We start from the raw sequence: 16,561 nt of genomic DNA, 5'->3' as shown, positions 1-16,561 counted from the left end.
TGTCGGTGACCAGATGACCATCACCGGGAACCGGCCAGGAGAGGAAGCCGAACCCAGGATCCCCTCGTACCCGGCACCGGCACGTCCACAGGACCACGGCCCCGGGGAGGTGGCCAGCGCCGGCCCCACGCCCAGGTCACACGGGGAGACGGTGGCTGCTCTGAGCCTGCTGGCCAGCTGCCAATCCCAGGAACATTCGAGTGTCTGGTTTTCCTGCCTCTGCATTTCAGACTCCAGTGCAGCGGTCATGAAATCATCCGTCAAATTAAATTTAAAAAGAAACGCCGCAGCAAATGCGAGGCGTCCGCCTCCCCTCCCACCGGCAGGAGCAGGACATAGAGACCACACTCTCCTGTGCGTCACCCTCCCGTATTGCCATGGTTACAGGACTCATCCTCCTTGACCGCGGAGACACTGGGAGAAAGCCTGAGAGTTGTCTCAGTGGCCCTCCCATGGGGAATGGCAAGGACACTTTTCTCCTCCGCCAAACGGAAGGTTTTTTAAATCTCCCTCTGCTGTGCTCTGAACCGGAACTGATTCTTAGCAACGGTACGGTCCCACTGACCCACTTTGAACCACCTACGTTTTTATCATCTTCATCTAAATGCCCAGCTTATTAATTTCTTCATCACCTTGGACGGAATCCTGTTTTACATCCTTCAGACCCATTAAACTCCTCCCTCTTTGCCTGGCACCGTTATTTTATTTTATTTTATTTTATTTTATTTTATTTTATTTTATTTTTTTATTATTATTGATTTTTTACAGAGAGGAAGAGAAAGGGACAGAGAGTTAGAAACATCAATGAGAGAGAAGCATTGATCAGCTGCTTCTTGCACACCTGCAACTGGGGATATGCCCTCAACCAAGATACATGCCCTTGACCGGAATCGAACCTGGGACCTTTCAGTCTGCACGCCGAGGCTCTATCCACTGAGCCACACCGGTTTCGGCACGGCACCGTTATTTTAAATGACTGGGCTGGGCATTGTGACACTCAGCTATTTGGATGCTGGCCTGTTGTTCTACTCGGAATAATGTTCAGTCTAAACCCTTACAAAAGCAGATGGCGTAAGACAGACTGCACGGAATCCAGGGTTTTTTCAGCAGTTTCTCCCACGTTAAGAAGAGTACACGAGAAAATGAGTCAGCAGGAGAAAACCGTTTACAAGTGAATGAAACTATATTTTGTGGGGGGAGAGGGGGAGGGACTTCTTTCCATGTGAAGTTTCAAAGTTGTTGTCAGCTACCTCTGTGCCAAACAAGTTGAGTCCTGGGAGTTGGGAACCCCAACCATCTCAGTCCTGCCAGGATCGGGGCTGCCGCGGCCTGACTAGCAGCCGGCGAGGGCCGCCGAGGGGCTCACCACGGGAGGAGGAGAAGCCCGCTCCGAAGAGAAGGTAAGAACCAGCGGTCGGGAAATGTCCAGCTGTACCCTCACCCCCACCCCCACCCTCCGTCCGCTCTGGGAGAGGGCAAGGCCCGGCCATTCCCAGAATTCCAGCGGGCAGGGTAGAGACCACTGTCATGGAAGGTACCCCGATACTGGAGGTCAGAGCCTTAGAGTGAGCAGGAACTCGAATGTCTTTCCTCTCCGCACAACAGAGGCCTCCCAGGCGGGGGGCGCTGGAGGACCCCGGGGGAGTGAGATAAAATATATATATTTATATACTGCGGATGGAGCCCATAACCTGGGCCTGGGCCCTGACCGGGAGCCGAACCGTGACCTCCTGGTTCACAGGCCGACACTCAGCCACGCCGGCTGGGCTGGTCCCCTTCTCCCGCACCCTCGGGTGTAAAACACTTGCCAGTAGGAACCAGTCGGTCCTGCAGAGTTGTGTCCCCGGAGGAAGAATGATAGAGCAGCAAAATGCACTAGGCTCTTCCTGCATTGAGCGATCGGCCTGTATCTCTGCCCTAACTCCTGGCCTTCTGTGTACAGAAATGTGTTGGGTCTCGCAGAGGGCCGTGGGGAGGCATGGGGCAGCGAGGGCTCCCGGCGCAGCCGTGAGCAAGCTCAGGCACTGTGGCTGGCACCACACGGGACGCCCCCTGCGGCCGCCCCGCTGCCAGGGAGTGCCATCTTCCTGCAACACTCCCCTCCCCTCCACGGCCCTGTCCCACAGCCTCAGACTCAAAGTCCGAAGGGCAGTGTCTCTGGTGAGGCCCCGGTCACGCCCATGACCTCCATCTCGGGCAGTCCAAGAAAGCAATCCCACGGCCAGGTCAGCAGCATCTGCAGAGAGAAAGGGGGTGTGGCCTCCCCCACCACGGGCCAGAGGTGGTGCCTGAGGTCGCCCTTCAGCTGAAAACAAACACCAAGACTGGATGGCTGGAAACAAGCCAAACGCATCCCCTCCCCCTCCTGTCTGGAGGCTGAGGTCAGGGTCTTTCTTGGATCACATGATCTCACACATCTAGAGGAAATAATGAACAACATAAACTGATGAACAAAAACAGACCCAGAGAAAGAGAAGCAGCAATCAGACTCTCAAACCTCAGAGGGAAGGTAGGGGAGGGTGGGGGTAAGGGGAAGAGAACAACCAAAGGACTTGTGTGCATGCTTATGGGCCTGGCCAGTGGCCATGGACAACAGGGGGGTGGGGGCATATGTGGGGAGGGGTTTGGGATGGGAATGGGGGGATGAGGACAAATGTGTGATACCATAATCAATACAATTAAAAGAAGAAGAAGAAGAAGAAGAAGAAGAAGAAGAAGAAGAAGAAGAAGGTGCCTTTCCCTCCGAGGTCCGGGGCCAGAATCCGCCCCAGGCCGCTCTCCTGGCTTCTGCTGGTGACCAGCCCTCGCTGGTGGACATGTCACTCACTGTCCCTGCCTCCTTCCTCACCGGGCCTCCCCCTGCAGCTGTGTCTCTTCTCTTCCTATAAGGACACCTCCTATTGGATGGAGGGCCCGTCCTACTGCGGTAGGATTGCCTCTTAGCTTCCCCTGCGAAGGCCCTATTTCCAAGTCCAGTCACAGCCACAGGCACCAGACCTTAGGCCTTGAACTCATCTCCTTTGGGAGGACAGAAGCGCCTCCTCACAGGGGGAAACTGCACAGGAAGGGGGTTCAGAGGACGGGCAGCCAAAAAAATGACAGGTACCCAATGTACCTCCATCGCTCTGGGGGCCTCCGTGTCATCTCACAATGAAGTGATTTCAAAGCAAACGCTGGATATGCCCAAAGCATGGAAAGGGAGGTCTGCGGGCTGTCTGCAGGGAACCAGCGAGCGGGAGCTGGAGTCGGGTTGCACTGGGGGTGATGGGGAGCTAGGTGGTGCCTCCCTCCCTAACCACACCCATCGGAAAGACGGGCCTCCTCCCCCATGCCCGGCAGGCTGCTGCCAGACAGCTCCCTTTCATCTCCAGAAGGAGAAGACGGCCTGGAGGGGCCATCACGGATGGAAGCAGAGAAAGATAAATGGAGATTTTAACTGTGACTATGAGTTACCTAAGCCATAATTTTTCAACTTGAACAGGTATAAGACAGATGTTTAAAATACACGTTATTTACAGAGCTGGTCTGGTCTTTTGTGCTGCTACTTGTACGGCTCTAAACTTTTTCCAAACCCTGGCTATAAATATCACAAGCATGTCCCTTCCATCAACAGCTCAATGGCTTCTGAGTGAATGCGAACACTAATAAAACAAGCCCTAGAATTAAAAAGTACTTTGTTTTTAGAGACAGGGGGAGCAGTCGGACCCCAAGAAACCCTAACCTCAACGGCCCAAGCTTTCAGAAACCCAAGGAGGACTCAAAGTTACCGGAATCTAACCGATCCTCCATCTGCCGGAAGATAAATCGGTCATCGGCCCCCTTTAAGATGCGGAACATGAAGTACAAAAAGCTAAGCTAGCCTGGTTGGTGTGGCTCAGTGGTTGAGCGTCAACCTATGAACCAGGAGGTCATGGTTTAAATTCCAGTCAGGGCATGTGTCGGGGTTGTGGGCTCAATCCCCAGGAGGGGGTGTGCAGGAGGCAGCCAGTCAATGATTCTCTCTCATCATTGATGTTTCTATCTCTTTCTCCCTCTCCCTTCCTTTCTGAAATCAATAAAAATGTATCTTAATAATAAAAGTATAATATGCTAATTAGACCGGAGGACTTTCCAGATGAAGCCGGGGCTGCGAGGGAAGCCCGGTCCCGGGTGCCAGAGGGCAGCTGGGGGAAAGAAGGCCTCCTCTTGCATGAATTTCATGCATCAGGCCTCTAGTTTAAAGATAAAAAGCTAAGCTATTCTCATGTTCCCAACTAACGTGGCTAAGCGGGTGACCTCTGAATACACCCCTCACCCCTACTGTTTACCTGTGTGCCTGAAGGACTCTCTGCCAGGACGATCAACCCACAGGTGCCAAGTGGAACTCATCGCCGGCTCCATCTCCCCCAGCTTCCTGGTCAACCACTGCACTCTGCCAGCCAACACCTCGGATTCACCTTTGATTTTCTTTCACCTCTTAGGTCGAGTCAGTTACGGCGAGCGGTCAGTTCCTTGCTCTCCCGACTCTCCCTTCCCTCCTCACGCCGCCCCCCTCCTTCCGTGGCCGCTGCAGGTTCCCCCCCACGTGGCACGAGGGCCACGCGGGTACGGGAAGTCGCCTTCGGTGAGTGTGTTTTACTGGAAGAGCAGCGCATTCATTCCAATGGGGATTGGAAAACCATAATTATCAAATGAAACTTCTCCTTTCCCATAAAAGATAACCTTCCCTTTGTAACTCATTTAAATTAAGAGGCAGGTCAGGTTAATGGAAAAGACGACGCAGAAAACAGTCCAGGTGGTACACAGACGTGGGTTGGGTAGGAGAATCTTGGAGGGCAGGGGGTGCTGATGCCTAGCAGCCCTGGAAAACACTGCTCTGTGGGGTCCCCCATCACCTACTACTTGACTACACGGCCCCTCCACCGCCTCCTGGCCTCCCGGCCTCCTGACTCTCCTCACGTGGCCTGCACACCCCAGCCAGGCCCCTCTTCTAAAAACTCTCCTCTCATCCCTTCTCTCCCAACCTCACACACCTGCGAGCGACCCCATAAACCCCGAACCCCACCCACGTTTCAGATCCCACCCGGCCAGCTCCTCCTGATTTCTAGTCACTCCCCGAAGTGACCGCGTGGCCGCCTCACACGGACATCTTCACTCCCTGCATCCCCCAGGGTCCATGCTGTCTCCACACCCTCCCCTATCCCGTCTTCCTCCTTCTCGGTCTCTCGGAATCCTACCCGGTCCTTCACGGCACAAGAGAGTCCTCCCTCCAGACGGCCTTTTCGAATGGACATTCTCCTCCTCTCTGACCCGCTGTTCCACTTAGGCCAGCCATACCACCCCTCCGTGGGGCTCTGATTGTACATCGCTTTCCGATGGCCGGCTCATGCAGAGCTGGTCCCGTCTACCCCCGCAGAAGGAGGCCCTTGGTCTACCCCGACAGCAGCAGGTCCTTGGAGAGTAGGATCTTCCATCGTGACAGACATGTATGTACGGGAATATGTATTTATTCCGTAGTTATATGAGAGGGTGACTCACATGAGGCGTCCAAACCATCTCTTCATCCAACTTTTTTAAAAATATATTTTATTGATTTTTTACAGAGAGGGATAGAGAGTTAGAAACATCGATGAGAGAGAATCATCGATCAGCTGCCTCTTGCACACCCCCTACTGGGGATGTGCCCACAACCAAGGTACATGTCTTTGACCGGAATCGAACCCGGGACCCTTCAATCCGCAGGCCGACGCTCTATCCACTGAGCCAAACCAGTTTCGGCAGTCTTCATCCAACGTTTTAAGAGAAGCCATGTTTTATTCATTCATCCAATACACACGGCCTGAGTGCCTGCTCTGTGCCAGGCCCCATGGCGGCTGGCACAGCAGAGACGTGCACAAAGCACGTATGGCCACCGAGGAACTTCCCAGCCAGCACGGGGACACGCACATCAGCTCCCGATGCCACGCCGTGTGGCCAGGGGGCCATAACGCGGGTAGCTAACCAACGCCAGGAGAGGGGTTCCTCTGGAAGGGACTGGCGGGGGCTTAGAGAGAAGGGGCGTGTGCGTGGCGCTGGGAGGGGAAGGGGCTCTGGAGCCGGAGCACAGGGCAGAGGGGGAGGGAGAGAAGAAGCGCTTGGGAAGGCGGACTGGTCACGCCATGAGGAGCCTTGGCCCAGACCCTGGTCCCCAGGCAGGAGAGAGAGAGACAGTGAAAGGAGATGGAACGTGACCAGCTCTGCTTTGGAAGAGGTTTAAAAAATAACCCCCCTCTGGGCACACGTGGCGGAGGAGGAACTGGACTGGAAGCCGGTCCGTTTGGAAGATATTGTGGCCGAAGAGACGATTTTAACAAGAGAGATGAATGCCGCGGGAGGAGACAGACTGTAGAAACATCCAGGAGGCAGAAATCATTAGGACTCTCTGGCTAACGGGGTATGCATTCCACTGTCCAATAAAAAGAGTCTAGAGATGAACTACTTGCGGGAAAGTTTACCATCCGCTTACAAAATTACCCGTGTCACCCCCTTCTTGCACGGCTGTGACTAAGGTGAATGAAGTTCCCTATAACCGACAGTCATCCACACTACAAGAACCTCTATGTTATACTGTATAGACTAGGCCCACACAGGCTCCTAGGATGGATCTACAAAGGCCTGTCCCCAATTCACGCGGCAGCAAACGGTCCCAGCAGCGAGGACCCAGCCGGGGGCTGCTTCTGGATTGTACCTGCCCTGAGCGTACACGATTTCATACCAGAGAACACGCCACTGTCTGGACTGTCCCGGCCCTCCAGGGTGCAGGGGAGGTAAGCCGGAACTGCTCTGGAGAAGTACAAATGCTCAGGGTTTTATACCATATACTCATATTCCCTTTTTTCGAATAAAAACGTTGACGAGAGTGTAAAAGGTATGGAAGCACCCAGGGAGGTGACCGTTGGTAGGCACAGTGCTCTCCCGGGAAATACAGAATGAAGTCATTCACCCCGGCGTGCACCATCCCTCACGTGCCCTGGCTGGCCATAGCAGCCAACACAGGTCCTTTCAAATGAAAGGCCGGCCAGGGCGGGCGGCTGGAAACGGGTCTCTCAGAGAGGGGAGCGAAGGCAGCGGATGCTGCTTACGGAAACCTGTGTGCGATTACAACCTGCCAGGTGTGTATCCACCACGCCCCGCCCCATCCCTCCGTCACCTGGACTGGCCCTCAGGTGCGGACAGCGATGGACAGTGTGGGGATGGCAGGAAATAGGCTGCTCTGCAAAAGGAGCGCTTTCCCCCCGGCCCCCATGGGCGGAGGCACGGGACTCCCAGAGGAGAAAGGGCAGAGGTCATTGCTAACGTTTTCTGTGCCAGTGCACGGAGACCCTGCGCTGGCGCCTTCCCGAGCCCCTGGCCGGCCGGTTCTGTGATGGGGCTCTGTGATGGGGTCTGTGATGGGGGTCTGTGATGGGGTCTGTGATGGGGTCTGTGATGGGGGTCTGTGATGGGGGGTCTGTGATGGGGTCTGTGATGGGGGTCTGTGATGGGGTCTGTGATGGGGGTCTGTGATGGGGGGTCTGTGATGGGGGTCTGTGATGGGGGGTCTGTGATGGGGGTCTGTGATGGGCTCTGTGATGGGGGTCTGTGATGGGGTCTGTGATGGGGGTCTGTGATGGGGGGTCTGTGATGGGGTCTGTGATGGGGGGTCTGTGATGGGGGGTCTGTGATGGGGGTCTGTGATGGGGGGTCTGTGATGGGGTCTGTGATGGGGGTCTGTGATGGGGGGTCTGTGATGGGGTCTGTGATGGGGTCTGTGATGGGGGTCTGTGATGGGGGTCTGTGATGGGGGGTCTGTGATGGGGTCTGTGATGGGGGTCTGTGATGGGGGGTCTGTGATGGGGTCTGTGATGGGGTCTGTGATGGGGGGTCTGTGATGGGGGGTCTGTGATGGGGGTCTGTGATGGGGGGTCTGTGATGGGGTCTGTGATGGGGGTCTGTGATGGGGGGTCTGTGATGGGGTCTGTGATGGGGTCTGTGATGGGGTCTGTGATGGGGGCTCTGTGATGGGGGTCTGTGATGGGGGGTCTGTGATGGGGATCTGTGATGGGGGGTCTGTGATGGGGGGTCTGTGATGGGGGCTCTGTGATGGGGGGTCTGTGATGGGGGTCTGTGATGGGGGTCTGTGATGGGGTCTGTGATGGGTTCTGTGATGGGGGGTCTGTGATGGGGTCTGTGATGGGGTCTGTGATGGGGGGTCTGTGATGGGGTCTGTGATGGGGGTCTGTGATGGGGGCTCTGTGATGGGGGTCTGTGATGGGGGGTCTGTGATGGGGATCTGTGATGGGGGGTCTGTGATGGGGGGTCTGTGATGGGGGCTCTGTGATGGGGGTCTGTGATGGGGGTCTGTGATGGGGGTCTGTGATGGGGTCTGTGATGGGTTCTGTGATGGGGGGTCTGTGATGGGGTCTGTGATGGGGGGTCTGTGATGGGGTCTGTGATGGGGTCTGTGATGGGCGTCTGTGATGGGGGTCTGTGATGGGGGGTCTGTGATCAGGGCTCTGTGATGGGGGTCTGTGATGGGGGGTCTGTGATGGGGGCTCTGTGATGGGGGGTCTGTGATGGGGGTCTGTGATGGGGGTCTGTGATGGGGGCTCTGTGATGGGGGTCTGTGATGGGGTCTGTGATGGGGGGTCTGTGATGGGGGTCTGTGATGGGGGGTCTGTGATAGGTTCTGTGATGGGGGGTCTGTGATGGGGTCTGTGATGGGGAGTCTGTGATGGGGGTCTGTGATGGGGGGTCTGTGATGAGGCTCTGTGATGGGGTCTGTGATGGGGTCTGTGATGGGGGTCTGTGATGGGGGTCTGTGATGGGGTCTGTGATGGGTTCTGTGATGGGGGGTCTGTGATGGGGTCTGTGATGGGCTCTGTGATGGGGGGTCTGTGATGGGGGCTCTGTGATGAGGCTCTGTGATGGGGGGTCTGTGATGGGGGGTCTGTGATGGGGGTCTGTGATGGGGGTCTGTGATGGGGGTCTGTGATGGGGTCTGTGATGGGTTCTGTGATGGGGGTCTGTGATGGGGTCTGTGATGGGGGGTCTGTGATGGGGGTCTGTGATGGGGGTCTGTGATGGGGTCTGTGATGGGTTCTGTGATGGGGGGTCTGTGATGGGGTCTGTGATGGGGTCTGTGATGGGGGGTCTGTGATGGGGTCTGTGATGGGGTCTGTGATGGGGTCTGTGATGGGGGTCTGTGATGGGGGGTCTGTGATCGGGGCTCTGTGATGGGGGGTCTGTGATGGGGGGTCTGTGATGAGGCTCTGTGATGGGGGGTCTGTGATGGGGGGTCTGTGATGGGGGTCTGTGATGGGGGTCTGTGATGGGGTCTGTGATGGGTTCTGTGATGGGGGGTCTGTGATGGGGTCTGTGATGGGGTCTGTGATGGGGGTCTGTGATGGGGTCTGTGATGGGAGTCTGTGATGGGGGTCTGTGATGGGGGGTCTGTGATCGGGGCTCTGTGATGGGGGGTCTGTGATGGGGGGTCTGTGATGGGGTCTGTGATGGGGGTCTGTGATGGGGGTCTGTGATGGGGGTCTGTGATGGGGGTCTGTGATGGGGGTCTGTGATGGGGGGTCTGTGATGGGGGGTCTGTGATGGGGGGTCTGTGATGGGGGTCTGTGATGGGGGTCTGTGATGGGGTCTGTGATGGGGGGTCTGTGATGGGGCTCTGTGATGGGGGTTCTGTGATGGGGTCTGTGATGGGGGTTCTGTGATGGGGCTCTGTGATGGGGGGGTCTGTGATGGGGGTCTGTGATGGGGTCTGTGATGGGGGTTCTGTGATGGGGTCTGTGATGGGGGTCTGTGATGGGGTCTGTGATGGCGCTCTGTGATGGGGGTCTGTAAAGGAGGTTCTGTAATGGGGTTTCTGTGATGGGAGCGTGGACCTTGGGCCTGAACAGACGGGAGGGGTGGGGAGCCCAGTGGGTTCATGGCAGGCCCAGATTAGAACTTCGCTGCCCACTCTCTGCTCTCAGAAAACTCCCCCATCTCTTAAAACAACGGGACACAAGGAACTGGGACACAGCCAGCGGTGCCCCAGCATTTGTTTCTATGAAATGAAAACTAATGAACTGAAGACGGTGCTGTGCCGCCCAGTCTTCCCTCTGTTCATAGCAGATCAGCCAGAAAAACAAAGCACACACACACGAGTTCACCTTGTCTGAAGATGTCAGTTTGGGGGCTTTGCTCCATCTTTCTTTTCAAATATCCTTTAAAACGACATTATGAAAAGGGCTTCACTGCGCTTTAAAGTGGTAAATATCAAATGAAAAGGTTTTTTTTGTTTGTTTTGTTGTGGTTTTTTTTGTGTGTGTGTGTTTTGTTTTGTTTTTTTGTGGGGGAGGTCTCCTTCATAAGCAGCCCCTTTGACAAACAGGCTCCGTAAACTTCGTGGTGGAAAACCACTTTCGGATCTGGACCAGCAGGATGCCCAAACCTGGTGCCGTTCCCCGGGATGCCCAGGAGCCCCAGCCTCGGGCCAGGGAAGAGGCCCGTGAATGCAATCAGAAGCTAACGGCTTCGCTGGTGCCAGGAGGTCAGAGTTCACGCAGGGCTAACACGGAGGCTCCCTCAGCACAAGGCTCCGGCCTGGACACATTCCGCGGAGGCCCCTGAGCGCGGCCTCACCTGCACAGCGCGGGGGACCAGAGGGCTCGCTCTGCGCGCGGAGTTCGCCTTCACCTCTCGTTTTGGCAAACGACGGAGAACTGGCCCCATTTGTTCTTACCCCCTCCTCTTCTTCAGATAACGCAGGCACTTGTGATTATCCATCTTGATCTGAACAAAAGGCAAGCCTTCCCCCCACCCCCACCCCCTTCTACCCAGAAACTCTCGTTGGGAGATTAATCTTCCAGACGAACAACGAACTCGTCCCCTGGCCTGTGAACCTGCTGGCGGCCAGGAGGCCTGTGAACGCTCAGGATCACTGTGGATCGGCAGCATCCAGGGGGCTCTCACAGCCACAGAAGGCGTGAAGGTTTGGGATGCTCCGGCTGTCCTTTTGCAGGATATTTTTAAGTGTTAAAGGTGTCTGCGCTAACCTCTAGAGCTTGAGCGTAATTTATCCTGAAGGTGTACAAAACAACAAAAAACAAAACAAAAAAAAAAAGCCGGGCTAAATGTCAGGGGTATCGCTGTAAATCCCATTTCAAACCGGTGATTACTTATTAGTGGCGGAAAAGACTGCTTAAAAGGGTGCTGCCCCATCGGAAAGCTATTAGGGAAGGCCTGCCATTTTGCCTTAATCAACAGGAAAACGTGAAGTACCTAGTACTCCGTAATAGGGGCGCCAGACAACTACTGTATTAATAAAAATTTCAAGGATCTCTCTCTTTCCCTAAAGTTTAAAACAAAAACACGTTTCCCCCTATAGTTTTTATTTGTTGGGGGAGGAGGGGAGAGATTGCTAAAAATAGTCTCGATGAAGTTATTTAATTTAGTCTATTTCTGAAGAGGCTTGTCTTGTCCTTTGAACCCAACAACAAAAAGTCCTTTTTGCTCCCAGCGGAGTATGACAACACCAGCAGCTATCGCGCCCAGTGGCTGGACAAACGGAAAGGAGAAACGGGAAAAGCCTCGTGTGTCCCTGGGCTGCTCCGTTCTCCGTTTCGTTTCCGCGGGACAAAGCTCCTGTGTGTATGTGGAGTCCCCGGCCTGACCCACGCGGACTTCCGCCGCCTCTCCTAAGAGGAAGGGGCCTTCCGGTGTGGATCTCAGCGGGCTCCATGCCCCGACTCGTCCCACCAACACTCTCATTGGGAAAGGAGCCATATTTGAAAAGGAGATGGGTGAGATCCTCCCCTCCCCCAACCACCACAACCACCACCACAACAACAACAACAACCACAACCACCACCACCACCACAACAACAACGATGCCTATGAGAAAGGTCCCACCTGCTCTCCCAGGGCTCACTGTCCTGTCTGAACACTGACCATCCCCTGCCATTGGCGAGAACACCTTTTCTTACTCGCATCGGCGAACACTTAAGATAAAGAATAAATAAAGGCCCTTCCTCCCCAGACAAAGCCAGATGATAAGCCATCCCGTAGCCCCAAAAGAACCTAGCAAGGCTTTGGGGGGGCCGGGGGCATTTCCAGAAAAGGCTGAATGAATGGCACAGCTCTTCTTCCCTCATCTTCTGGGTTTCTTTTCTCAGAAGCAACCTCACATCAAAGCTGCCTGGAGAACCACCAACCAGCCTGAGCCAGCGCCTCCTTCCCCGTCACCCCAAGACGCGCTCACCACGTGCAGGCCAAGAAGTGACCCGAGGAAGGAGAACCAAATAAAGACGCCTGGCACCACGGGCCCTGGCAGAGAAGTTCTCGGGGGAAGAACGGAAATGGGATCGTAATGAAGCCATGCCAGGTACCCAGAAACAGGCTCCAAGCAAATGTGCCCGAGCTCATTAGCGCGTCCGGCAGGTTTGTCCAAGAAATGAGGGCCACCTGCCCTCCCGTAGCTTCCCACTGGGCCTGAGCCCTGGCCAGGGCCACGGGAAAGGGACCCTCCCGTTCTGTGTGCAAGGAAGCCGTGCAAATCCTCACGCACACAAAACCCGGACCGCCTGCACACGCAGGGCAGACGTGGGTGTCCGGACACATGCGTTCTGAGGTTAGATTTAGGTGCGTTTAAAAATCCTCTCGCACCAGTCCGGAGACTATAGCAGCCACAGCTGCGAGCGACTTAAATTACCGACGTATAAACCTTTACGGATTTGGCTGTTTCTGAAAGAAAACCCGGCCCCAACATCCTTAGGTCGCCATTAAAAAAAATAATAATAATAAAAAAAAAAGATGGTTATTTTATTTAGGTTTTCTATTCATGGAAATGTGGCCACAGGACATTTTTTACAGCATGAGATACTGCCCCAGTGTTTTTTTGTTTTGTTTTTTTAAACTTTGCTGTTTTAGGAGCAAGACCGTTAGACTCTTAAGCACCAACCACCAAGCCATCTTCCCAGGGAAGATGGGACTTGGCCATGACTGGGTTCCTAGGTACTTTCATGACTCGGTGTTTAGAAGAACATGAATTCTTCTGGGATGAAAAACAAACACACACACAAAAAAATGATGTCTTGCACAGGATTGCATACAAACGGTCAAACCCACGCGTCAGGAGAAAACCAGGAAAGGGTGCCAGCCTCTCCTTCCCTCAGCCTTTCCTGCGTGGTTCTCCCAGGTCCCGCACCACCGCCAATCCCCTGGTACTGGGAACCTGCCTCCCGGGAGACGCCTGGCCCGGCCGGCATTCTAAGATGCAGCCCTTTTCGGGGGAGGGGTTTCCATGGACCGTTTTGTGTGTGTGTGTTTGTCCTTTCTTCCCGTCTGACATGCAAATACACAAGACGGCCTCCATCCTTTCCAGGCCACCGAGTCCAAAGCAGCCTATGTGCAAGCCGCACAGCATCATGTGAGCGCTCCATCCGCATACACAGCATCACCCCACCGCCGAACGCGTTCAATGAGCTCCTGCAGAGCTGGCTGCGTGCACACACACACACACACACACACACACACACACACACGGCCTGAGCCGGGGATGCATGCGGGCTCGCCCCGGACCTGACTCAGACCATTCAGACCTGTGCATGGAACCTGTTCCCTTTCCCCACCCCAAAAAAAGGGGGGTGGGGGGCTGTTTCAATGCCCCAGGGGATGGCTGGCCACCATGCAGGCACCAGCAAGCCCGGCACTGCGGGGAGCGACCCTGGGCGTAGCTCCCCGCAGACCTCCCGGAGGCTGCAGCCCCGCAGCTGGCGCCCATGCATCCCCCCCGCAGCCCCAACGCGCGGCGCGGCCCCCTCCCCATGTCACCCAGCTCATCGCTCTCCAACCCCATATTGCGAGGGCCTGCTGTGCATCTTGCGGAGGTACAAAATGGTGGATGCGAGCTCATTTTTTTCCTCCCCCCATAACTTATCGCATCCATCAGCCACCCGCGGCCCGGCCTCCCCGGCCCGCACCCCCCGGAGGAGCGGCGCGGCGGGGAGCCCGTCCCCCGCGGCCCAGGCCCGGCCGCGCGCGCCCGCGGTCACCAACCTGATGTCATGTAGCCGCGCGCGGCCGGGGGCGCGAAGGCCGCGGGGAAGCGCTTGTGCTGCAGCCGGTAGTCCTTCTCGCTGCGGGAGCGCACGCGCTCCGAGGCCGCCCGGTCCGAGAAGTCGGCGCTGGGCCAGGCGCGCCGCAGGGTCGTGCTGCGGGTCTTCTTCATGGTGCGGGGGGCGCGCCGCCGCCGGTCCGGGCCTCAGCGCCGGGGCGCCGCGCGCGGCTGCCTCCGCCTCAGGGCGGGCACGGCCCGGGCGCCCGCCGCGCGCATCCCCCCGCCGCCCCCGGTCCGCGGCGGCTACAGCGCCGGCCGCCGGCCCGGCCCGCCCCGCGCCCCCGCGCCCCGCACGGCCCCGGCTCCGCTCGCGCCCCCGCCCCACAATGCATTCCACTTCATGTGCCACCCGCCCGCCCGGCTTGTCGCTTCCAGATTCCGGGGGGAAGGCGCGGTCGGGGCTCCCCGGGCCGGAGGGGGCGGGAGGGGGCGGGCGGGCGGGGTGCGGGGTGGGATGGGGGGGCGCCCAGACTTGCAGCGTGAAAAGCAGCGATGGGAGCCGCGCAGACAATGGCCCGATTCAGCGCAGGCAGGAGAGCTCGGCCCACCGGGAGGGCGCCCGCCCGGCACAAAAGACCCAAACAAACGGGGAGCCCCCCGCCTCCGGGGCCGACCCGGGATCGGGCTCCCGCCCCGCCCCGGGGCAGCCGGAGGGGCGGCCCAGCGCCGGGAGGAGGCGGCGGCGTGGGGGGATGACAGTGTCCGAGGCCGGCGCCCCCGGGCCTACCCGCCGCGCGGCCCGCAGTCCCGGGTGCGGGCGGGCGCCGCCTCCGCTGCGGTCCTCGGGCGGGAGGCCGTCGTCATCACCGAGGCGGGCGGCGCGCGGGATCGGGGTCCGGGCGGGCTCTGCGGGCGGCGGCGGCGGCGGCCGGGGCTCCGCGGGGCCGGGAGCGCGGGAGCGGCGGTGCTCGCGGCCGCTGCGCCTGGTCCGCCGCGCTCCTGCCGGGCTCGGGCACCGCGCGCCTGTGCGCGTGTGTGCGCGCGTGTGCGTGTGCGCGCGCGTGTGCGTGTGTGCGCGCGCGCGTGGGCCTCGACACGCATGTGCCCCTACACTGGCGTGCTCCTGCCCACTGGCCGGGGCGGCGGCGGAGCCATGGCTGCCGAGGGTGCGGAGCGAGGAGCCGGCAGACACCACCCGCGCGGTGGCACCGCGGCTCGGGTTCGAGCGCGCACACAAACGGCTCCGGAGGGGCAGGAAGCGGGGCGGACGCGCGGTCTCACGCTCCGTCACCCGCTGGCTGCCTAAGTCAGAGCGCGGGTCCGGGCAGGCTTCTGGGTTCCAGGTGCAACGCCCCGCGGAGGCGCCGCCGGGCCTGGCCTGGCGCTCCGGCTGGGAGACCGTCTACACGTCCTCCGGAGGGGCCTCCCCGCGCGGGCAGGGCGGGCACCGCCCCGGGGGACAGCGATCTGCGGTGCCCGGCGCGGCCCACCTGCGCCAGCCCCGGATCAGCCGGCGCCGGGGAGGGAGGGGGGGGGCACCGCGAGCTCCTGCAACTGCCGCGCACCCGGCGCCCGGGCTCCGCCGCCTGGAGACGCAGCGCGGTGGCTCGGCTCTTCCTCTCTCCGGAGCCCCCGCGGGAGGCCCCGCCGGCCGCCGACCTGCCTCCGGATCGCCACGGGACGGCGGAGCGCGGCGGAGGGGCCCGGGGTACGGGGTGCGCGGGGACGCCGAGGTCACCGGAGCTACAGGCGAGTCCCCGCGAGGCTGCGCGGCTACCGAGTCTCCAAAAGCGCTTCTCTGCCTTGTGTGGGTTTCCAATAGCGTTCTGGTGTGATACACAGCAAGAGGAACCCCGTGTTTTAGGCTGCATCTTTGAGCGGTTTTCCCATTTGTGAGGATGATGCACCTTCCAAGATCATTTCCCTTGTGCTGTGGTTTCATAACCACAGGTGCCATGGTGCAGAGACAGGTTGTAATCAGGGGCTAGGATCTTAAGCTGATGGGGGTGGCAGGAGGGGGCGATGAAGAGCCCGCGGGTTCTAAATGGTTCAGATTCAGTTCTAGCATCATTCAGGGCTATTACAAGGCTTGAATTCTTGGGGGGCAGGGGAAGGGGGGGCGGGGAGCAAGGTTTTTGGAGAATCGTGCAGAGGGACTGACTGGGTTTCAGCCACAAGAATTACAGAATCCAGAACTAGAGCCCCCATCCCATATCTCCAGACTGCCCTTTGTAACCTGAGGCTAATGTAACTCGTCTCTCTCTCAGGATACCCGGGGTATAAAACAAACAAAAACGATTCCGTGCCATATGGAATTTATAGTTACACTCATCCAAGTTTATGAAGCTATAGGAGACCAAATGTGTAAAGAAACAGAAAAGTAATAATAGTGCATTGATGAATACAGAAGATATTAGCATTTAGGTATCTTAATTCAATTAAAAAAACACACACACACACAATTACTCAGGACCTCCCAGGAGCCGAAAGCGGTTGCATGAATGATTACAG

The 16,561-nt window shown here is 57.8% G+C and overlaps 1 protein-coding gene across 4 annotated transcripts in view; it reads right to left on the bottom strand.

Moving 5' to 3' along the window:
- Positions 1 to 16,561, bottom strand: part of STOX2 (storkhead box 2) — a 159,425-nt gene that overhangs the window by 81,103 nt on the left and 61,761 nt on the right. Inside the window, exon 1 of one of the 4 annotated variants that reach the window (XM_084877749.1) lies at positions 14,838 to 15,049. The exons of 2 other annotated variants lie outside the window; for them this stretch is intronic. Coding sequence is in view for 1 of the 2 variants with exons in the window: in XM_084877746.1 (XP_084733872.1) it covers positions 14,050 to 14,221 (172 nt within the window). In the remaining variant the exon portion in view is untranslated. One more of the 4 variants, XM_084877746.1, reaches the window with a different exon arrangement.

Source organism: Pipistrellus hanaki (assembly GCF_964339955.1).
Source record: "Pipistrellus hanaki genome assembly, chromosome: 3".
NCBI lineage: Eukaryota > Metazoa > Chordata > Mammalia > Chiroptera > Vespertilionidae > Pipistrellus > Pipistrellus hanaki.
The sequence above is the reverse complement of the archived record's forward strand: the minus strand, read 5'-3'. Positions and strand labels throughout refer to the sequence as shown.